At 38.1% G+C, this 25,412-nt stretch overlaps 1 protein-coding gene across 8 annotated transcripts; it reads right to left on the bottom strand.

Annotated features, from left to right (window-relative positions):
- Positions 1 to 752: 752 nt before the first annotated feature.
- On the bottom strand, positions 753 to 22,418 carry LOC114273731 (NmrA-like negative transcriptional regulator family protein). 8 transcript variants are annotated; one of them, XM_082878945.1, is made up of 7 exons: positions 22,135 to 22,401; positions 21,906 to 22,040; positions 19,831 to 20,068; positions 19,503 to 19,706; positions 19,149 to 19,289; positions 5,411 to 5,480; positions 1,501 to 4,439 (listed from the first exon to the last, which is right to left on the bottom strand). In XM_082878945.1, the coding sequence occupies exons 1-6, from the start codon at positions 22,315 to 22,317 to the stop codon at positions 5,443 to 5,445; spliced, it is 939 nt and encodes a 312-aa protein (XP_082735071.1). In that variant the 5' UTR covers positions 22,318 to 22,401; the 3' UTR covers positions 1,501 to 4,439; positions 5,411 to 5,442. The 8 variants fall into 8 exon arrangements, with proteins under 8 accessions (XP_082735066.1, XP_082735071.1, XP_082735065.1 ...); XM_082878940.1 differs by lacking the exons at positions 1,501 to 4,439; positions 5,411 to 5,480 and adding an exon at positions 753 to 1,317; XM_082878939.1 differs by lacking the exon at positions 5,411 to 5,480 and having other exon boundaries at positions 1,501 to 2,096.
- Positions 22,419 to 25,412: the final 2,994 nt, after the last annotated feature.

The following is a 25,412-nucleotide window of genomic DNA, read 5'->3' as shown; positions in this document are numbered from 1 at the left end:
TAACCAAATAACTCTTAAATTATAACTAAAATAATGTCATAATTAAAATCATAATATGTCATAACTAACAGCATAATAGGTCATGACAAAAAACACAAAAGTTGTAACCAAAAGTGCATACGGTACCTACCCAAAGGTGGTGTGTACCATAGAATTTTCCTATATTTAAAGTTTCAGGTTCAACTTTCTTTGGGTTAGTTATTTGAGCGACAACACACATAGTTGGTAAGATGAACATTAGAGACCTGAGAAAACCGTGTTGAGTCTTAGAAATGTGAGTTCGAATCCCTACATGTGTGTGAATACATGACTTACCGCTATATGATTAACTGGTTCTACTATATAGCACCACTTAGGAGTGACCTATGAGGTCTTGGCTCCATTAGGGTTAAAGTCTCACAATTCTGGTATCAGTAATCTAAGAGATTGATGTAAAGCCAAAGAATGGGTGTTCATGGTGATAGAGAAGTATATTATGGGGTAGAGATTTACTTAAGACAGGTCTTTCTTGGAGAGTGGCGGATGGAAAGCAAATAGACCCGTTTGAAGATCAATGGATACCAACTTTAAAAAATAATCTCTCAGGTCAGGGTGTTGGGCAGGTTTTTAGCTCATTCTGGGTTTCTGATTTGATAAATGATGAGCGAAAGGAAAGGCGGGAACAATTGGTCAGATTACTTTTCTTCCATTAATGGTAAGTCATATTCTTAACATTTATATACCGCAAGAAAAAACTCTTAATTCAATTATTAAGGCAACAAATTTGAATGGCGTCTATTCGATGAAATCGGGTTATTTTAAAACATTGGATTCAAATAAGGGACAGAGTCTTGATGTAGGGGTAAAATTATCGGTGGAGAAATGGTTGAAACAATGGTTCAGAGCTGCACCAGACAAGAAAACTATCTTAGACATGAGAGAAAGAGAGCGAGTGGCTTTTTACATGCACTCAGGATTTATAAAGAGACACCATCACGGGCGTGACCAAGCGAGTCTCGGGCGCCAGGATTTTCGTTGACATGTTTTTGGTCCCGTACGAGGTTACCATGATTGCGAGCGCGATCGCACACGGGAAATCTGCTGGTTTGCTATTCTGAAGCCATTCCAAGGTGTTACAAGGTCAAACTCAACAATGCAAGGAAAAAGTCAACCAAAACAAATACATACTCCAAACATAAAAGCAAAAAGGGTCGGGTTTTGACTCGATCCGTTACACCATACATGGAGCATTTGGGTTTGCTGCACCACAAGAACTGTGCATCATGCATCTCACAACAGTCTCATAGGCTAAAGGATCCAATTTTTTATCTGGCAACTCTGCACAAATGATTTCATCAATTTCTTCAGCTGTAGTTGCCTTATTTTCTAGTGCTAATGTTAGAATAGTGTGTGAATGTGGCAATCCTCGCTTCTGGAATTCAATTACAGAAATATCTGTGCAATTGCATCATTAAAAAAAAGACAAGTATATAAACTACCGATTAGGGAAATTGAAAAATAGATATTGAATATTTGAAAATTGTATTGATACTTGCTAGTAATGTGCCAAAGAACTTATTTTTCTTCAAATCTACCATCAATTGTCTTATGTTGATTCAAAAAACTCATGCAATAATCAGGTCTATCATTTGCATGTTAACTAGTTATTCGTGCAAGTTCATTTTGTATTTCTGGCCACTTAGGATTGCATGTAAATGTAATAAAAAGATCAAGTGGTCCAATAGATTGACATATCGCTATGGCATCCTGATAATATTGAACCATGTTGCGTAGCCCTCCAATAAACGATGAAGGCAACACAAATCTTCTTCCTATTGTCAATGCATCAACATCGCCAGCAACCACTGCATCTTCTAAGCCTTGATACAAATCTGCACGTAACTCAGATTGATGGGTTTTGATAAAAATCAACCTACATTATTCAATGGCAGCATAACAATCAACCACAAATTGTTGGACCAAACGCCACCCTTGAAGTAGTGTTTTCCCTTCAATTTCTCGATACTGCAATCTGAATGCATAAAATTCTCTTATTGATATCCTTTTTCGAGAATTATTTGAAGTGTCACTAAAAGATATGCATCTTCTCCATCCAACTGTACCATAAGGAAAAAGTAGAGGGTATTGTAGTGGCATTTATGATGGATGAGTTTCATTTATCCTCTTTAAACTTCCATCACACTTATGAACAATGAATGATATCATGATATTCTACATGTCTCGTCCCATCACCAACAATTAATGCAACTATTTCGTTCGCAGATGGCTTTACATATTGTTTTCCATCCCGTGAGTGCATCATACGCAAATGTCAATGTCAGACATTTTGTTTGCCTAACAAATTTCTGGCATCTTGGAACACCTTCACATAAGGATATATTATGTTCAACATTTGTTGCAATCCTTATAATATTGAAATATTCACTCCCGGTACAATACCCTTGTTGCTTAAGACAGCCAAGCGATTTTGCATTTCATACTCAGTATCGTAGATGTATTGGGCAAATTTAGGTTTCTCCCCTGGTTGTGGAAGCAGTGAAGCCAATTCTATGATAATTTTCTCCATTTATTCGAAATGCATAAGGACCTCTGTGATGACCCCAAAATGCTAATCATGATTATAATTAATTGTGTTAAACTTCAATTGTGAAATGAGCCATGTGAAATTTGTACATATATGTCTAATTCGAAAATTATCTGTTCTGATTTCTGTTCAAAAATTTTAAATTGATGGCTTAATGACGTCAAAAACCAAAATTGGCTACATGAATGGGCTAATTAGAATTTTTAGAACCATTTAGTGAGTTTAATTAAAAATTGATTTAGTTTGATTAATTTAGTTGTATTTGGCAAGCCTAATGTTCTAATTAATGTATTATAGCATCATAACTATATATATATATGAATCTTAAGCTCATTTGAGCTCAAAACTCTTCATTCTAAGTGGAAAATTCTTGAGAGAGCTTTTAGAGAGAGAAAGGAAGAAATTGAAGAAGAATTTCAAAGACTTGCTAGAATCCATCAAGATTAAGCTAGAACAAGAGTAGTTCAAGACTCTAGGTAAGCTTTTGATCATCAATTCTTGTAGATTATGTGTTTTAATGTTGAACCCATGGAGTTAACATGTATTTTGTCATAGAAGGCTAAGATAGAGTTGAATCTATACATACATACATATATATATATATATATATATAAGTGTTAGACTATCATTTTGATTATGAGTTTCATCCTCTATGTTGAATTTGGAGCATGAAATTGAACATGCATGCATATTTGACCAAGTTTTGTGAGTGAATTCCATGTTTATAAAGTTTTGGAAAGGAATTAGGAAGAGAATTCTACTTGCATGCACAATGCCAGGGATAGTACGTCGGCAAACACGATGCCGATCTCTTGCTTAGGGCAAGAAACAGACCTATGAGGATTCTTCTAAAAAAACCTATCCTATGGATAGAACATCGGTAAAGACGATGTCAATATATTGCCTGGGGCAAGGAACAGACCTATGAGGGTTCTTCTAAAAAAACCTATCCCAGGGATAGTATATCGGCAAGGACGATGCCGATCTTTTGCTTGGGGCAAGGAGCAGACTTATGAGGGTTCTTCTAAACAACCTATCTCAGGGATATTACATCAACAAAGACGATGCCGATCACTTGCTTGGAGCAAGGAACAGACCCACTAAGATTTTCTAAATCAAGGTGAGCCTATGGAGGTTCACCAAAACAAAGGTTTTTTTTGTGTATATCAGCAACAACAAAAAATAGATGTCCTAACTAAACAGGCAAGTCACCATTCACATGATCGAAAGTAATGCAAAAATGAAAAATAAGACTAAGCAGAATAATTCCATAGCATAAAATTTTTAAAACCATCAAAGAAAAACATACATCAATTGTTTTTGTAAAAATAAAAATAATAAATAATAAATAATAAAAGAAAGGGCAACAAACAAAAGAAAAAACAAAAACAAAAACATCAGTTCAGTTCATCACTCTACTGTAGGAAGGTTTTCAATTCCAGCCCCTTCGGCAGTCTCTCCACTGGGTTTCCACAACATCTGGGCAAGGGTAAGGAATGTTCTTCCTCAACTCGGACTCCATTGGGACATTGGTAACTTGAAGTGCAAACATCCAGTCATCTTCAAACAGCATATTCCCCAATTTGGCAAACTGCACTTCATAAACGACAGTGGCTTCATTACATCCTTCCTCCTTGGCAGCTTTGACCTCGTTGGCAAGGCTTTCGTTAGAAGCAGTAAGGGTAGCAGAGAGTTGCTCCTTTTCCTCATTTAAGACAGTAATCTCCTACGATGAAGACTTCAGCACTGAATCCATCGTCTGAAGCTTCGTCTCAGCCTCTACCACCTTGCCCTTCAAAGTCCCTAACCGAAGTTCAAGCTGCTTTACCCTCTCAGTTTGCCTATCCGTTGAGGCCTCTGTTATTAGAATCTTACGATTCGCGATTCGATTCGCAATTTTTGCAAAATCGATACGAATCTAAGGGTGAATCTATTTTGGAAATGAATCTCTAGTGAATCGCACGATTCACAATCGATTCACGATTCGATTCACTTTTTATGATTCATGCAATTTTTAAAATTATTGTGTCCGACATATTTTCGATTCTATTTTTCCTCTATCTTTTTAGTAAAAATGACATAATGCAACTTTTAATAGCATTTAATATGAAAATAACCAGCATATATACATGATTTGTTGTTATTTTAGTGATCATGAAGTTTTTAATAGAATCCAATTAGATTTAGTCAGACCTAACATATTTTTAACCTTTCTTCTCATTTTTTTTTTCCTTTAAAAAATGGTAATATACCTTCTAAAGATGTTTAAGATTAAAATTATACTATGAATTATCTATTACTATTTTATTAAATTAAATATTACATGTATGAGGTCAGTTATACTTTTTAAAATATTTTAGGCTTTAAAAAAAAAGATTCTAAATGATTCTTTCTTATTATTTGCTCATTGTTACTTAGAAAAATATGTATGCTTATTATCCAAATATCAATATCGTTGTTAATTATTACTACTTTAGAAATTGATAATTTGTCTATTTGGTTATTATTTTTATTAAGAATAGTTGATAAGAAATATCTAAAAAAGAAAAAAAAAGTAAGATGGTGATCTTACATAAGAACGTTTGTTAACTTCTTACTTATTAAACTATGTGATTATCATTCAAAATAACATTTTTATTAACGTAAGTCTAAATATTTTATATTCATAAGATATATTTAACATCTAAATGTGTAAATATATGTTTTTAAATAATTTAGAAGAAGTGACCGAATCTTTACGATTCACGATTCGATTCGATTCACGATTCGGTACGAGACCATTTCGATTCACGATACGAATCCCGATTTGACAACTATGGTTGAGGCCTTTAGTTTGTCAGCTGCCTTTGATTATTTTGTCATGGTGAACCATGGCCTTGTAGGCAGAGAATAGGCCCTGTAAAAACAAAAGAAAGAAAGGCATAAGGTTGACAGAAATTCACGAACACCTTAAAACAAGATGATGGTAAGACCTGCGAGAAAACGCCTACATCAGACTGCTCAGCCAACCAAGCAGCGTCTGCATAGAGATAGAGGTGCGGATAATTACAGAAGCGACTTTAGCGTTACCCATAGCCGTGTCAGCATTGGTTATTTGACGATCCTTCATAGCAAGCAAAAGGATGATCAAAGAACCAATGGTTGCCATCTTCGAAATAGAGGCTGGAGAAGGAGCAACAACAACAGAAGGATCTTCTTACGGAGTTGCTTGATCAGCAGGACACTTGCCCAATCTCTGGCCCGAAGGTTTGGAAGGAGTGTTCTCAGTAGTGGCTGCGGCAGGAGGAGAAGGAGAATCATCTACTACCACAATTAGTGATTGCTGGGGCCGATCAGAAGTGGTAGAATCAGAACAGCTTGGAAGGCTGAGGCAGACTCACCATCCCTTTGATGCTTCCTAGTGGTAACAATCTCCAAAATATTATTCGGCGGCATGATGTCCGATATAGCAGCCTCTGAGCTAGATGACTCCTCTTGAGGATGTTCTACTTCAGGTGCTACCTCCTCAATATTCTCCCGAAGGTGAGGAAGAACGTAGAAATCAAAGCCGTCATCACTCCAAGATCAATGACGTCAATTACGATCACAATGCCGTAGTTAGGGCTGTGCGCAATACCGCCAAAACCGCTCTGAATTGCTCCGAACCGCTCCGAACCATACATTTTTTCAACTCTGGCGAGCGGGTTGGGCGGGTGGGACTTCCAAGAGTGGCGGGTCGGCGCGGGTGGCGGTTTGAAAATTGCCAACTCGCGTAAACAACCGACCCAACCCGCCTATCAATATTTCAAAGTCTACTGCTGTATATACAATACAAACACATGGCAGCAAATGTAAATATACTCTCTCACACGCAATACTTCCTTAATTAGCCCTAATTGATGCCCAAAACATCTCATCTCATTCACACATCATCGTTGATTCGCTGCTGCTCTCATTTACACCCAAACACCCAAACATCATCGCCGCTTGCCGCTGCTCTCATTCACATCCAAACACCATCGCCAATCGCCGCTGCTCTTCACTCGCCGTTGCTGTTCTCCGCTCACCACCGCTGGTCTCCTCATCATCGGTACGTACCCCTCTCTCTATTTGCCCTCTCTCTCTCTCGGTCTGCTCTCTTTCGCTCTATTCTTTTCTCTCTCTGTGCTCTCTCTAAAGTTTGGTATGTATGACTTTGTTTCAGATTTTATCGATGGTAATCGGATGCATACCATTTTTAAAGAATTTGATACTTACACCTAATGCTCATCTTTACTTCCTCACAAATAGCTGCACATTTCTTTGGTATTCTCTGTTCCATCTATTCCGTTGAGTGGCCCCTCCTTGATTAATGTAGTAGCCTAACCTTTGAGGACAGTTGTTTCTAAGGTGCCCTTCTTGGCCACATTCATAACACCTCCTAGCCCCTTCCCTACTACGCTGTTCAGGATTATACCCTTGTTGTTGTTGTGCCCCCCTAGCATAAGGTATCGAAGCAGCAGGGGTCCTATTGTTCCTTGAGGGTCCTTCGCTTCTTTGCTGGTTGGCTCTAGACTGCTGACCTTGAGTCCTTGCAGTGTCCATCTTCTCTCTTTCTAGAGCAAGAGCCCTATCTACTACCTGCACATAAGTAGATAGCTGCACTGCGACCAGCTTGTCTCGGAGTCCTGAGTTGAGTCCCCACTCAAAGCACCTTACCTTGTCTATTTCATTTGTCACTATAGCTGTGACATGGCGAGAAAGGGCCTCAAACCGATTGGCATACTATGTCACAGTCATGCCCCCTTGTTTCAGTTTGAGAAATTCTCAGATCATTTCTTGCCTCACCGAGTTTGGGAAGTACTTTTCCATAAACAATTCCTCGAACTGTCTCCAAGATAGTTCGGCCACTTGACGACTTTCCTTGATCATTGTCCACCAAAAATCGGCCTCCCCCTCGAAGAGAAATGAGGCGACGGACACTTGGTCTTGCTCATTCTGAATTTCTAACGTCTCCAATATTTTCTTCACTTGCCTTATCCATGCCGAGTAGGGATTGGGTTCTCCCAAAAATTTCTGGGGCTTGAGTTTTTGAAATTTCGCTATTAATTCTGCCTTGCTGTTTTCACGCCTGGGTTGGTTTCTTAGTTCATTGGTAATTGCCCGAACGAAATTCATGACGTCACTGTTGGTGGTGTTGTCGTTGTTGTTGTCATTGAATCCATTTCCCCTAGTTCTTTCTGCCATTTTTTGCATAAAGGATATTAATTATTTACTATCGGCACGATGTAAGTACTTATTTAATTATTTATTTTATGCAAACAAGCATTCACTAAGTTTAACTAGAACTGAAACTTTTCATTGCAACAAAGGATCGGTTACATGACCAAAAATTACATTTATCACCAGATCGGGGGGATTATTTCACCCCATTTCATAACCACTATTAGACTAGGCTTTTACAATGAAATTCCAACAAAATTGTTTACCCGCCTAGTCTACCCTCTTCAATCTCTCCTCCCCTCAAACAAAAAGCCATGGGTAGTACTGATGCATTTGCCAGGCATGCTCCCAACTCTCATCATACAGCCCATAGCACTTCTAACGGACTAACCGCTTAAGCCCTCCCATTCCCACATGTTGGCCCAAGATCCTTACAAGGACTTCTTCATAGGTGAGTGGGTCGAAGAAGTCGACTGTCCCGTTCGTGGGTACGAGCTTTCTAGCCGGTGGGGATGCCAGGAAGATGTCTCGTTGGTGGAAGAAATTGGTGTAATTGTCTTCCAGGGCTGGTGGTAGCGGTCCTACTTCATACATGGCCCTTGCCAACTCTCGGACAACTCGCACAGGCCCCAGATATTTGTTGTCCCCCCTTCGGTGTTTCCACTCGCAAGGTATTAGTGGTTCCAGCTTAACATACGCCTCTAGCCCTATCGGGAATGCCCCCATCTGCACTACGTTCCCCGAGTCCGCTTCACCTTCTTCGAAGGCATATTCAATTGAGGAGATGGGGTCGAACTCAATGTCACTTCCCCCCCAACCAAACTCTTCCTGCGGAATGGCGGCCAAGGGTTCCACGACTTCCACTTCCGCGTCTACCTCTACGTCTTCTTTGTCTAGCGGTTCTTCTTCTGGATATCCCTCCGGATCTTCCTCTTCAGGCTCGGGTTCCTCTTCATCCATCGTCTCCTCTTCTGGATCCTCATCCGGGTCCTCTTCCTCATGGACTGACTCTAAAGTTTCCGCCCCTACCTCTGGGTCAGTTAATAAGGGTTCTTCTTCAGGTTCGGGATCCGAGAGCCAGTCCTCGTTATGAGATGGGCTTGACATTCTCAAGGAGAATACAACATTGTTATACTCTCAGTATGGTCTTAGGTCATCAAATGTTTTTAATTAAAGTGTAGTAAATGATACATGCTTAAGCCTACCCAAGGTCTAAAGGGTTTCTAGACCTAAACTTTGATACCATGTTGTGACGTCTCAAAATTTAAGGACATCATAATAAGATTTAGAACTTAAAATTTAATTTTCTTAATTAAGGACTCTTCCTTAATGTTGCCACCAAGTTTACCAACATCTATTAACTAACATCCCATAAATTAAAAGTTCTTAAGTTATAACTCCAAATAAACTTAAAACTTAGTCTTAGAAAAAAAAAAAAAAAAAAACACAAATATAAAAAAATAAAACTAGGAAAATGGTTCATGGAATCGTGGGCATTCTTCAAGCTAACCAAGGCTGAATGTTGCCTTGCAAGGCCTCGGCGCTTCCTTCGGTTTCTTCGATACCTGGCATAAAACGCCAGGGCAATGAGACTCCCCTTAGTCAAATATTCAAATGTTACTTAAGCACGTGTCATTTACTACACTTTAATTAAAAAACATTCGATGACCTAAGACCATACTGAGAGTGTAACAACGTTGTATTCTCCTTGTAGGATGCCAAGCCCATCTCATAACGAGGACTGGCTCTCGGATCCCGAACCTGAACAAGAACCCTTATTAACCGACCCAGAGGCAGGAGCGAAAACTTCAAAGTCAGTCCATGAGGAGACGATGGATAAAGAGAATGAAGAGGAGCTCGAGCCTGAGGAGGAAGATCTGGAGGAATATCCAAAAGAAGAACCGCTAGACGAAGAAGACGCATAGGTAGACGCGGAAGTGGAAGTCGTGGAACCCTTGGCCGCCATTCCGCCGGAAGAGTTTGGTTGGGCGGGAAGTGACATTGAGTCCAACCCCATCTCCTCAATTGAATATGCCTTCGAAGAAGGTGAAACGGACTCGGGGAACGTAGTGCAGATGAGGGCATTCCCGATAGGGCTAGAGGCATATGTTAAGCTAGAACCACTAATACCTTGCGAATGGAAACACCGAAAGGGGGACGACAAATATCTGGGGCCTGTGCGAGTTATCCGGGAGTTAGCAAGGGCCATGTATGAAGTAGGACCTCGACCACCAGCCCTGGAAGACAATTACACCAATTTCTTCCACCAATGAGACATCTTCCTGGCAGCCCCACCGGTTGGAAAGCTCGTACCCACGAACGGGGCAATCGACTTCTCCGACCCACTCACCTACGACAAAGTCCTTGTAAGGATCTTGGGCCAACATGCGGGAATGAGAGGGCTCAAGCTGTTAGTCCGTTGGAAGTGCTATGGGCTATATGATGAGAGTTGGGAGCATGCCTGGCAAATGCATCAACACTACCCATGACTTTTTGTTTGAGAGGAAAGACTGAAGAGGGTAGACTAGGCGGATAAACTATTTTGTTGGAATTTCATTATAAAAGCCTAGTCTAATAGTGGTTATGAAATGGGGTGAAATAATCCCCTCGGTCTAGTGATAAATGTAATTTTTGGTCATGTAACCGATCATTTGTTGCAATGAAAAGTTTCAGTTCTAGTTAAACTTAGTGAATGCTTGTTCGCATAAAATAAATAATTAAACAAGTACTTACATCGTGCTGATAGTAAACAATTAATATCCTTCATACAGAAAATGGCAGGAAGAACTAGGGGAAATGGATTCAATGACAACAACAACGACAACAACACCAACAGTGACGTCATGAATTTCGTTCGGGCAATTATTAATGAACTAAGAAACCAACCCAGGCCTGAAAACAACAAGGCAGAATAATTAGCGAAATTTCAAAAACTCAAGCCCTAGAAATTTTTCGGAGAACCCAATCCCTACTCGGCATGGATAAGGCAAGTGAAGCAAATATTGGAGACGCTAGAAATTCAGAATGAGCAAGACCAAGTGTCCCTCGCCTCATTTCTCTTTGAGGGGGAGGCCGATTTCTGGTGGACAATGATCAAGGAAAGTCGTCAAGTGGCAGAACTATCTTGGAGACAGTTTGAGGAATTGTTTATGGAAAAGTACTTCCCAAACTCGGTGAGGCAAGAGATGATCCAAGAATTTCTCCAACTGAAACAAGGGGGCATGACTGTAACGCAGTATGCCAATCAGTTTGAGGCCCTTTCTCGCCATGCCACAGCTATAGTGGCCAATGAAACAGACAAGGTAAGGCACTTTGAGTGGGGACTCAACTCGGGACTCCGAGACAAGCTGGTCGCAGTGCAGCTACCTACTTATGCACAGGTAGTAGATAGGGCTCTTGCTCTAGAAAGAGAGAAGATGGACACTGCAAGGACTCAAGGTCAGCAGTCTAGAGCCAACCAACAAAGAAGCAGGGGACCCTCAAGGAACAATAGGACCCCTACTGCTTTGATACCTTATGCTAAGAGGCCACAACAACAGCAAGTGTATAATCCTGAACAGCGTAGTAGGGAAGGGGCTAGGAGGTGTTATGAATGTGGCCAAGAAGGGCACCTTAGGAACAACTATCCTCAAAGGTCAGGCTACTACATTAATCAAGGAGGGGCCACTCAACGGAACAAATGCGCGCCAACTCAAGGAGCGCAAGCTGTGCAAAATTCCCAATCCAGTAGAGGTCAGCCGCCAGCTAATCGGAATATGGGACAACCGAGGGCTCAACAACCAGGAGATGCCAATACAAGGAAACCTTAGGGGCAAAATCAAGGTGCCACTAGAAGAGTCTTTGCACTCCAAGAAGGAGAAGACACTGGAAATCCTTCAGTGATTCAAGGTATACTTATCCTTATGAACTCTTATGTACAAGTCTTGTTTGATTCTGGAGCATCACACTCTTTTATATCTGCTTCGTGTGTTACAACTTTGGGACTAGAGCCTGAACGGCTAGAAACACCTATGAGTGTAGCCTCACCACTAGGAGGTTAAACTCGAGTAGATCTCGTATGCAAATCATGTGAACTAGGAGTCTCCAGTTTGCATTTTACTTGCGACCTACGAGTCATGGAAATGTCAGACTTTGACGTTATCTTAGAAATGGACTGGTTATCAGCCCATAGAGCCACCATTGATTGCTATCGAAAGACGGTGACTGCTTACTCTCAGGACTGAATGCGATTCCAATATAAGGGGGATAGACAAGATTCCCTATCACCGACTCTTCGAAAATCAAAGTGGCACGATCACCTAGCTGGATGGTTAGCCAGCTTAGTTTTGGAAGACAGAGATCGTATGGAACTAGGGCTACCTCGTGTGGTACGCGAGTATATTGATGCATTTCCGGAGGAATTACCAGGACTAATCCCAAAGCGAGAAGTAGACTTTACCATCAAACTACAACCTGGCACATCACCAATCTCAATGGCACCACATCGTATGGCACCAGCTGAACTGAGAGAGCTAAAGACACAGTTGCGAGAATTGTTGGACAAGGAATTTATAAGGCCAAGCACGTCCCCATAGGGAGCACCAGCCTTATTCGCTAAGAAGAAAGATGGGACACTTAGGTTGTGCATTGATTACCGCCAACTCAATAGAGTCACCATTAAGAATTGGTATCCACTACCTAGGATTGACAACCTCTTCGATCAGCTCAGAGGGGCAAAGTGTTTCTCAAAGATAGGCCTCAGATCTGGGTATCACCAGTTGCGTATTCGGGAAGAAGATATTCCTAAGACTGCATTTCGAACCCGTTACGGCCACTATGAGTTTGTAGTGATGCCATTCGGCTTAACCAATGCACCAAGTGTGTTCATGAGTTTAATGAACAAAATATGCACGCCTTACTTAGATCAATTTGTGAAAGTTTTCATTGATGATATTTTGGTGTATTCCAAGTCTGAAGGAGACCATGAACAACATTTGAGAAGAGTACTTCAAACCTTGAGGGAGAACCAACTGTATGCTAAAGCTAGTAAATGTGAATTCTAGATGGATGAAGTAAAATTTTTGGGTCACGTGGTGTCTGCAAAGGGAGTATCGGTGGACCCAACTAAAGTAGAGGCAGTGACAGAATGAAAGCAACCTAAGAACACATTCGAGATTCGTAGTTTCTTAAGGTTGGCCGATTACTATCGAAGATTCCTTTAGGACTTCTCAAGGTTGGCTAAACCAATGACACGCTTGACTCAAAAAGAAGTTAAGTTTGAATGGATCGAGTCTTGTAAAAATTCATTCCAAGAACTTAAGAAAAGATTGACGAGTGCCCCTATTCTCATAGTACTAGAGCGTGACGTTAGGTACAATGTGTATTGTGATGCTTCCAAAGAAGGTTTGGGGTGCGTGTTGATGCAAAATGACAAGGTGGTGGCATATGGATAAAGGCAATTAAAGAACCATGAGAAGAAGTATCTCACTCATGACTTGGAGTTAGCAGCCATAGTTCATGCACTCAAAATTTGGAAACACTACCTATATGGTGAAAAGTTTGAGATATTCACTGACCACAAAAGCTTGAAGTATCTGTTCACCCAAAAGGACTTGAACATGCGTCAGAGACGTTGGATGGAGTACCTTGAGGATTACCAATTTACCCTTTCTTATCATCCCAGCAAGACTAATGTTGTAGCAGATGCATTAAGCCGCAAAAATAGAGGGATTGTTGCTAGCTTAGCCCTTAGAGAATGGAATATGATTGGAACGCTCAATGAATTTGGGTTACAGATGGAGGTTCAAGATGAAAAGGCTTACCTTGGTGCTCAAATTGCTACGCCTAAAATTTTGAGCGAGATATTAGAATCACAGCAGTACGATCAGGAGATGGCATTCATCAAGGCACGAATGGAATCTAGCGAAACCATGCTTGGTTGGGAAATTCACATAGATGGGAGTTTGAAATATCAAGGTCGAGTGTTCGTGCTGAGTGACGACTCACTAAGAGAAAAGGTACTTAAGGAATTTCACCATTCAGTATTCGCAGTACATCCAGGAGGTACTAAGATGTACCAAGACTTAAAACACCAATATTGGTGGGGCGGAATGAAAAAGGATGTAGCCAAGTTTGTGTCTAAGTGCCTGACATGTCAACAAGTAAAGGCTGAATACCAAAGACCAGCAGGAACATTTCAACCTTTACCAATCCAGGAGTGGAAATGGGAACACATAACCATGGATTTTGTGACGGCTTTGCCTCGATCACCACAGAGACATGACGGCGTATGGGTAGTGGTAGATCGACTAACTAAGATTTCCCGATTCTTACCAGTCGGGTCATCAGATACGTTAGACTCACTCAGTAGATTGTTCATCAAAGAAGTGATCAGATTACACAGAGTACCAGTTAGCATCGTGTCTGATCGTGATCCTCGATTCACTTTCCAATTTTGGCAGAGCTTGCAGAAGGCAATGGGAACGAACTTATGTTTTAGCACGGCATTTCACCCATAAACAGATGGACAATCTGAAAGGACGATACAAACCTTGGAGGATATGCTTCGAGCTTGCGTTATGGATTTTGATAGAAGTTGGGAGAAACACTTACCTCTCGTTAAGTTCGCTTACAACAATAGTTTCCAGGCCAGTATTAGAATGGCACCGTATGAAACACTTTATGGGCGACCTTGTCGATCACCAATCTGTTGGACAGAAGTAGGGAAAGCAACCTTGCTAGGACCAGACCTAGTTCAGGAGACCACTGAGAAGATAAAACTGATCAGACAATGACTAATCACAGCCCAAAGTCAACAAAAGAGTTATGTGGATCAAAGGAGACGGCCTTTAACTTTTGAGGTAGGCGATCATGTTTTTCTCAAAGTTCGACCTTGACGAGGTACTACGCGATTCGGAAAGAAAGGAAAACTTGCACCTCGTCACGTGGGACCCTTTGAAATTCTGAGCAAGGTAGGAGAGGTAGCATACCGTCTAGCACTACCACCACAGCTCGCAGCAATGCACAATGTCTTTCACATCTCAAAACTCGCACATGCATCAAAATGTGAATTGGACAAAGTAAAGGGACACGGAATTGAACAGATACATTAAAATTTAAAAGTGATGGGGTGAGCCCGGTTTAGAATCTTGCGCAAGTGAGTTGCGAACCCTAACATGGCACGAGAAGGTATTTCGGCTTTTATCGGTACAGGCGATATAAAGTTGGTGGTGCGGGTGTCACAACATAGACCGTTCTCTTGGGACAGACCGTGATGTCACGACTTGGGTACGTAACCCTGGTGCGTGGGCATCATTGGTAATTACAGTAAGTAACATTTGAATATTTGACCAAGGGGGAGTCAGAACTGCCCGTGGCCATTGCTTAGCGGTTGAGTGGAAATAGTGCTCCGCGGAGAGTTACTTAAACTTACCTATTAAACTAAATCTATGTAAATTTAAAAAGAAAGGTTGGCATTTTTCCTCCTTATGAAATACTGCTTCCGCTTGCCATTGTTTTTATTGTCTATTGTTAATATTTCAACCAATAGCATTCCGATTATGTTTGTTAAATGTTGCTTGTTATTCTGCTATTCCACAATATTTATTATTTGTGAATATTATTATCGGGGTGGGTATTTTCGGGTTGTAGTATCTTGCTCGTCGCTCATTGACATTTCCATTGCCCTGGCGTTTTATGCCAGGTATCGAAGAAACCGACGGACGCGCCAAGGCCTTGCAAGGCTACATTCAGCCTTGGTTAGCTTGAAGAATGTCCAAGATTCCATGAACAATTTTCCTAGATTTATTTTGTTCATATTTGTGTTTTTTTTTTTTTTTATTCTAAGACTAAGTTTTAAGTTTATTTGGAGTTGTAACTTAAGAACTTTTAATTTATGGGATGTTAGTTAATAGATGTTGGTAAACTTGGTGGCAACATTAAGGAAGAGTTCTTAATTAAGAAAATTGAACTTTAAATTCTAAATATTATTATGATGTCCTTAAATTTTGGGGCATCACATCTAAACTCTGTGATACTCTCCTTAAACTCAAAGAAACATCTTAGATGATTCATGGTGGGTAAAAACAAAAAAAGAGAAACGAATGGAAATTCAAAATCACAAGAAACAAATGAAAGGAAGGAATCAACTTACAAGAAGACCAAATTGAAACTACAGATTGTAGACAAAAGGAACATGTATAGACTTCTGAGAAGACGGTCAGCAAAGTAGTGAAGGGCAAGGGGCATCTCCTCAATTTATGCGTCAAAAGCAAAACGGCGCATGGAAAGACAAAATGACGAATGTCATCATTAATATAGAAAAACAAAAAAGACGCGTGTCGCTAGCAGAAGTAACAACTTAGGTCTCCAACTTAGGTCTCCATTTGATCGACAGTGTTGTCTTCGGCAATCCTCCATAGATGAACGTCGAAGAGGGGCAATTATGAAAGGATAAAACATTGGCTCAAACCCTAGCCCAGCCAAGCAGGATGTCCCAAGGGAAAAGCCCAGATAGCCAAAAGGTCCGTTAGATAAGGGGACAATGTCACATAACCAAACCCATTGTAAAATCATCTTTTAGAAAGAGATCTACAGAATGTATGGAAGCCCTTAGATCCATCCTTAATCAACGATGAGGACAACAATTGTCAGAGATAAGGATGTAGGCACAGCCTACCCAAATGACACAATCATCTGATGATCTTAATCAGACAGATGAAGCATTCAACAAGTTGGCCGCTAATATCTGACATAATCTAAGCCACCCACAGCAAGATGATCTAACGGTAACGAGTCAAGACAACGTGGCCACTTGCCCGACTAAAGTCCAAAAGCAAGCAGAGCCCTCAAATCAAGATATTAACTCGACGACCGAGGCCCAAGATATTAATACTATTAAAAGAGGAATAAGAAAAGGTAAGGAGACAAACAAGAGGTAACTAAGACTCCTTTCACAAAATACTATGGGGGTGTTTGTTGTGGAAGGATTGGGCATGGGATTGGATTATTAGTCCGTTGTTTGTTTCAAAAGTTTTGTTTCGGACTAATAGTCCCTCCGGACTATTAGTCCCATATTTGTGGGACTATGGTATCCCATTGGGTGGGTGGGTGGAGGGTAGAAACCATGGGATAACTCATCCCATGGGATTAGCTAATAAAATTACATTTTTACCCTCTAGTATTTAATTATGTATTATATTTAGTAAAATTTAATAAAATTTAAATGTCTCAATTTAAAAATAAAATAAAATAATTTTATTTAATTTTTATTTTTGTTTTATTTATTTAATTTTTTATAAATATTTTATTGATGTTTTATTTTAAAATTTTGTTCATATTTTATTTTATTTCATTATTTAATTATTATTATTTAAAATTTTAATTAAAAAATAACATATATTTTTATTGATATTTAATTTATTTAATTTTTAAAAAATAAATTTTTATTTAATCTAGCTAAAAATAATTAAAATATTAAAGTTATGTTTAATATTGTTATTACTTAGTAAATAATTGAAAATGATAAAATAATCATTTGAGCATTTATCCTTCTCCATAATATCCCAAACAAACATTGAATTCACTAAAAACCAGACATCTAATGTCATGACTAAACAAACATAGGATACAAATCCAGTCCAACCAAATAGTCCGAGGACAATGTATCCCAAGACTAATAATCCAATGGATTTATTTAAAATTTTAATTAAAAAATAACATATATTTTTATTGATATTTAATTTATTTAATTTTTTAAAAATAAATTTATTTAATTGTGCAAAAAATAAAATAAAATAAATTTTTATTTAATCTAGCTAAAAATAATTAAAATATGAAAGCTATGTTTAATATTGCTATTACTTAGTAAATAATTGAAAAGGATAAAATAATCATTTGAGCATTTATCCTTCTCCATAATATCTCAAACAAACATTGGATTCACTAAAAATAATCCAATCCAGACATCTAATCCCATGACTAAACTAACATAGGATATAAATCCAGTCCAACCAAACAGTCCGAGTACAATGCATCCTAGGATTAATAGTCCGATGGATTACAATCTCCCCTTATCCAATCCGTTCAAACAAACACATCCTATATGGTTGATTAGCATTCTGACTTGATCGTCAGAGGTTCCTCCCGACCAAAAAAAAAAACTAGATTAAACAAATTCTTCAAATCAACACAAAAAAAATAAAATAAATAAATAAAATAAAATAACGAATTTCAAAAAGTAATTAGGACACCAAAAAATAGAATTAAGACAGAGCGAAATATTGAAATTTTAATTCTTATTATACCTTAATATAAATTTATTAACAAGGACATTACACATTAAACCTTACAATAAAATATTATTCTTTTTGTCATGATACACTCTAATCACTTATACATATTTTTTATATTCAAATCTCTTTATCTTCTTCTTCAAGTTTCAATTATTTTCTCTTCATTTTCTTCCTCACTTCAAAAGTCTAATTTATTCCACTTAAACTCACCATTATTATCAACATCATTGGTCATTTAGCTACGGAATAAAATTGTATTACAAAAATTTTAAAAATAGAGTGTTCATCCAAAATATTAGGATGCATTTAGAGCCGCCCATCAAAAAGCCGTCGGTGCCCTGACAATGTGTTACCAAATGCAAAATAATCTCATTTCCACCCAAAACAAAAACTGACCACTTTTAGAAATAAATTCAAAGAGAAATTTTGACAAATTGTCAAATTTGACATTTTTATTAATTATTGGACATTTTCGGGTAAACTACAATCACCTCTTCTGATAATTAATCATATAATTTTGATATAATTATATTAATCTCCTTTTTGATATTGTTAAAGTTACCAAAACCAATGCTAATGGCAGACATGCAATGAAATAAATAAAAATAAATTTACATTATAGTAGAAAAAATATAATAATATTATTTTTCTCATTCATACAACTAACGAATTACTGATAAAAAAGTGTAAGTATTGTGTAAATTAGAACCTTGACAAAGGTCAGTATAATTATGTTAAAAATATGAGACTTAACTGTATTTTCTTTAAACCTTATGAGGGGAGCGTAACTTTCCCTATATTTTATGATCCAATAGTGGTTAGAAAGATGAGATGATGGTTGCCCCAAAAATAACACAAGCATTGTAGCAAGGCTGACAAATTTTTGGTATTTTTGTACTGTAGTATATAGCAAAAATTTGGGAATGGCATGCTCAATTTGGCATTTAGAATTGAAGATGTTCTAAACATATGGCATATGAGCAATCTGTGTTCGTATTCGCAACATAATGTAATTCTTGATGCATTGGTTAGGAGAGGCAAAAAAATAGTTACAATTAGTTCACAAAAAGCGAAAAAAGTAAAATCTTACAATAAAGTGTTTAAATACTCACTTATTGTAGTGTATTTCAGGTGTGGATACAGCTTTGTCCCATCCACCCCACCGGATGACTCTATATCGAAATACGTATGATCCCCTTTTACAAATGCGGAATATATGAAAACCATGTCCATGTTGTCCGGATAAGGAGTCTCTGAAAAATGCAACAAGCGACTCAGTCAAGCATGGAGAAATACAAATTCATGCAGACCCCTCTATCTAATCATTTATCTCATCTATTCAATCATTTATCATATCTAATCCCATTAGTACAAGTTATCCTCACAATCCTATTAATAATCCCATCTGACAATCAAATGAGGCCTTTGTGTATAATAGATACACATTATCCACACTAGTGACATACCTTTAATTTTCTTGAGAAGCTCCTCCTCTGGCACATAAATCTTTTCAAGCTTCTTCCCAATCTTACTCTCCCAAATCTCAACCAGCTCATTCATGGAGTAAACATTTCCTCGAGGCCTCAGGTGAAGCACCTTATTCAATGTGCGTGGATCATCCACAGCACTGATGGTGAAGGAAGCAACATCACTTTCCTTCATGAAAACACCTGCAGAGGATGAAACGAAAAGGAACAAAATTTTGCTGAAATTTTCTAGTTTCTGAAGATTATGAGACCTTAGTGTCCCACCAAGAAAGTGAAATGAACCCAAGGTAAATGTTGATTAACAGACCTTTTGCATTTTTATCACCAAAAATCTTGATTTTGTCCCTTGGAAGGGACTTTAGGCCTGGCTGAACTATTGATGGAAGTAAGTAGCTCATGAAGAAGTTACAACAGATGTAGGTGTATGGAATGCCTTCTGCTTCTACAAGACATCGAATTTCTGCTTTCCTCGCATAGAAGTTGTGATCAAGGCCAGATATTCGAGTTTTACATGGATCCACTCCAAATTCAGATGGAATGAACTTCTGCAATAATTCAAGTTAGTAGGTACCTCATTTGAGAAGAAGAAAAAAACAATGGTGCATAATGAGAATTTCCATTTATCTCCCCAGAACTATAAACTTCAAAGAATAAACAAGTCCAATTCATTTTGTAGGAGATTCCCTTAACGGTCTAATTCATGCATAACTATTTTCTACAGAGTGAATACTTTTGAAACATGAATAATTACGAAGAAGGTTAACCAAAATTTATTAAAAAAACAAGAAAACTTATCACTCATGTTTTGGGTGAAAAAAAGGGAATGTGGTATGATCCTCATAAAGATTGTTGCCATAAATCTGAATTTAAATAAAATTAAAATAGCCTCATATAATTTTTTTGACCATATATATAATTACAAAACAATGGAAGCAAAAATAAATAAATAAATTCTGAGTAATGCAAGTTTGTGCATCTTATACTCTTTACATACTAGATTTTATTATGAGGATGAACTAGGAATACATGAGAAATGCCTAAATTTAAGTAAAATATAAAAGCACTTGGGTTCTTCCTTCTCTTCCTCGCACCAAACTTGTATCTATGACCTATCACACCTAGGAAGTACCATAGAACAATACTTTCATAAAATGAGTATAATTGATATGATAATACTTAGATGAATGCCTTGTACAACTAAAATATATAAAATTAAAAATGAATATACTTGTGAAATGGTATAAATAATACCAATTGAAGATCAGTTGAGAGATTACATGCCAAGATGATTTGGTAATGAACAATGAAAATCTATAGAAACAATAATTGTAAGGAAAAAAAAGAAAAAGAAAAAGAAAAAGAAAAAAGATATGATCACCAAGAAATGTTAGGGGAAGGGATGACATAAACTAATGGACTATGAAGCATGGTTGGTACGAGTACGATATGGGTATGCCGATACAGCAAGACCTAAGCAAAATAGGATACGGGTATAGCTGGGGTACATTAATAAATTTTTATTTTTTATAATATATAGCTTGAGATTCAATTTACAAATCAAAGTTCAATACCAAAACTAAAAAGAGAAATTAGAAAACTAAAATAGAAATCATAGTTCAACAATACCAACACCAAAGCAAAGCGTATAAGCTATTTTAACGTCATTAAATAGGAGAAATTACAAAACAAAGTTTTATTCCAAAAGCAAGTTAAACAAAATTTAAAAACTTAAAACTTTAGTTTTCACATCCATCAATTTCGTCATTGAATAATGCATCCTTCATTTTTGACGCATCAAGTAAAAGATTTACAATTTCAAGTAAATAAGAACTCTCTAATAAATTAAACATATCCCCACCAATGTCCCATACCTTGGTATACTCCTGATATACCCATGACTTACCCATCAAGTACCCATCGAGTATCCAACTGCCAAAAAATATATAAAGAATATCCGGTACATATTTCGAGTACCTAATCCGTATGTAACCCTATCGGTACGAGTACCAATACCTAGTACCAGTACGGCGACATTTTTGGACTACCATGCTTCATACTAATAGGGATGTGGTAAAAAAAACAAAAAGATTTATTTAATTTGACCGAACATATAAGTCTTGACAAAGCAAAATGGCAAAAAATAATTTATGTAGCCCACCCAATTGATTAGAACACAAACTTAGTTTTGTTTGGTTTGATTTGATTTATAATTAGGTCCTGAAGTTCTCAAAGCATCAAAGAAAAAAAAAACTCTTAAATTTAGCCAGATATGAACCACTTTTTAGCATAAATATATATATATATATATATATATATATATATATGTTGAAATAGAGAGCAATGTGCGTGAGGAAATGGGAAAGGGAGAAGAGAGGGATGAACCTTGACGCACCCAGCTTGTTTGATAGCTGAAATGAGAAGCTTCTGGAGGAGGACCTGCTTGGACGAAACAGCACAAATCACGACATCCACTTGCTTGATGGCTTCTATGAGCCTTGTTTCATCTTCTAGGGAACCCTATAATTAAAATTCTTTTGAGGACTACTACAATCACAGAGATACAAAGATGTGATTTATTATAGAGAGAGAGAGAGAGAGAGAGAGAGAGAACCTTGAGAAGTGTGGCGCCGGAATCGGAGAGGGTTTGAAGCTTGTGAGATTTGTGGAGATCGGTGAAGGATTCATCTCTGATGAGGGCAAATGTGGGATGAGAAGATCGGAGGCTGGCTTTGGCAATTTCAAACCCTAGTTTTCCCGTCCCTCCCACTATCAGTATCCTACTCTTCTTCTCCATCGTTTCTCTCTCTCTCTCCCACGCCCCGGATCATCCAACCCAAAGGATTAAAGCAAGGTGATTGGTGAAAAATTATAAAGAAAATGGCTAGAAGTGTCGCACGCGCGAGTAATTGTGTAATCATGGAACAACAAAATAATTAAAATTAAAAAAAACTCAAAAATTGGCTCTCCAAACTGCAATATTAAGGTCAAGTTTGGCATCTTTTAAAAAATTTAAAAAGTCAAAAGTCACTATCCTATTTAAGTCACATCATCTTATTTAAGTCACATCACTTCTCTAACACATCACTTCAAACTCAACCCAAATCCAGCTCATATTTCATAAAAAATCAAAAAGTGCACTTATTTAGTCTTCCCAAACTTGGCCTAAATTCATGTCTCATGCGGATTAATTTTTCTGGCAATCACATGACTTTATTGTTGTTCAAATTTTAAAATTAAATAAATAGATTTATGAAGAAATCAAATTATATATATACTAAGAACACATGTTAATAATTATAACTAAATTTCAACAGAAATACACAAAATAATAAAAGGATAAAGAGACGAAACCGAAGCCTGCACGGAAGCAGTTTCCTTAAAACAGATTTCGCCGCCTCACTGGTCAAGTGCTTGAGGAATCCCGACGTCTGTCTCCCAGGATACGACGGTCAAAACCAGCTACGGCAGAAGCACTCTCTGTCTAGCTTAGCAAACAAAACAGTGGCAGTACTCTCTCACTGTAGGAACTTTCAGGCAAACTGACTTGTGAAATGGAAGTAAAAATTTCTATGTTTGAGACTTGACAGGAGGGTTTCAATTTATACATGTATATGGGAGAGAGGAAGAGCCTCCAGCCTTTATGGCTGTTCATAATGTACCATTAACCTCTGCAATAAAGGCGGGAGTTACAAACCCCATTAATGCAGGAGTTACAAATCCCATTAATGCTCTATTAAACTCTGTAATAAATGCAGGAGTTACAAACTTCATTACCTTTTTCCATGAAGCTAACTTCATGAGGTAATTTCTCATTCAAATCTCAATGGTTTTTGGCCATTCTATCTGTGGTGTAAAGATCTCAATGCAAAGTATCTAAACCCACTTGGACCCAAATTTCTCATTCAAATCTTAATGGTTTTTGGGCATTCTATCTGTGGTGTAAAGATCTCAATGCAAAGTATCTAGACCCACTTGGACCCAACACAATAGATGGTTAGGACCCACTTTAATATTTAATTAAAGTCACCAAAAAACCATTTTTTCCAACAATCCTCCACATGAATAAAAATTGACCGAATGACTCAACAAACGGACATCGTTCAACAATAAAGACTCTGAGAGAGAGTACAACGGACTAACCCCAACATCAGAGAAGGTAGTTTTTGGCTTTGAACCTCTCCTAGTGAAAACCTATCGAGTTTACTGGCTGATCAGTGAATATGACATCTTGAATTGCTCTGCCGTTTATGTAAACTGAGACAATAGATCTCACACGGGAATTACTCCTACCACTATTCTGTTCTCACTGGTGTGCCCTGTGTGGCCCTGGACACTAGCCTGGTTCAGCGAGTGGTTTCAAAGAATCTTGGCCTCCCAATTCTTCTAGAAGCGGCCCCACTTCACACTCACATAGGTGACTCTACTTGAGTATCCTGCTATACTCAGCTCAATAGCTTAACATACTAGAGTCATTAAAAGCTCAGCTTAACCTCTACACTTGTAGGTATCACTGATAGAAGGAATGGCTGGAGGTTTAACCTCCTCAATGACATACCACCGTTACACGCAATTAGGTTGTCCCATTGAACCTAGATCTTGGGATCTCCAGTCAACTAGGTTGGGTTTCCATTCCGGTAACTTCCAAAGGCCTCAACCCCATTCCTTTTGACGACGTTTCGACTAACACTCGATTTAACCCTTTGGTTAGCGGATCCGCAATGTTGTCCTTAGACTTTACATAGTCTATAGAGACAACTCCATTCGAGAGTAATTGTCGTATGGAATTATGTCTACGACGGATATGTCTAGACTTTCCATTATACATATTACTCTGTGCCCTACCAATTGCAGATTGACTATCACAATGAATACAAATAGCAGGCACAGGTTTGGACCAACTTGGAATATCTTCAAGGAAATGGCAAAGCCATTCAGCTTCTTCCATTGCTTTATCCAAAGCAATAAACTCTGATTCCATCGTTGATCTAGATATACACGTTTGTTTGGAAGATTTCCAAGACACCGCTGCTCCACCAAGAGTGAACACATATCCACTAAGTACAACTCATCAGATACATTAAACTTCCAATTACCCGAGAATATTCTAACTGTGAGACACTCTCATTATTATTCTTGGTAAAATGTAGACTTAAGTCTACAGGTGTCGATGACACACTCGTATCTGATCCACTAAACTTCTCAAGTATCTTATCAACATAATGAGACTGAGATAGTACAATTCCATCAGAGATTCTGGTAATCTTAATTCCCAGAATAACATCTGCAATGCCCATATCCTTCATGTCAAACTTAGAGTTTAACAACTTCTTGGTAGTTTTGATCATTTCATCATTACTACCTATAATGAGCATATCATCAACATATAGACACAAAATGACATAACCTCTATCAGTGTCTTTGACATAAACACACTTGTCACATTCGTTGATTCTAAACCCATTTGACAACATTGCGTTGTCAAACTTCTCATGCCATTGTTTAGGCGCTTGCTTCAAACCATACAAAGATTTGACAAGTTTACAAACTTTCCTGCTTTGCCCTGGAGCTGAAAATCCTTCAGGTTGCTCCATGTAGATTTCTTCATTCAAATCTCCATTTAAGAAAGCTGTCTTTACATCCATCTGGTGAATTTCTAGATTGCGCAAAGTAGTAATCGCAATCACCATCCGAATGGATGTTATCCTAGTAACAGGTGAGTACGTATCAAAGTAATCCAGGCCTTCTCGTTGCCTGTACCCTTTGATAACGAGCCTCGCTTTATACTTGTCAATTGACCCATCGGCCTTCATCTTTCTTTTAAAAATCCATTTGCAGCCTAAAGGCTTGCAACCTGGAGGTAAATCTACCAACTCCCAGGTGTGGTTTTGT

Source organism: Camellia sinensis, chromosome 7, assembly GCF_055761805.1.
Source record: "Camellia sinensis isolate YWXY chromosome 7, ASM5576180v1, whole genome shotgun sequence".
NCBI lineage: Eukaryota > Viridiplantae > Streptophyta > Magnoliopsida > Ericales > Theaceae > Camellia > Camellia sinensis.
Note: the sequence above shows the minus strand (reverse complement) of the source record. Positions and strands in the feature narration are given on the sequence as shown.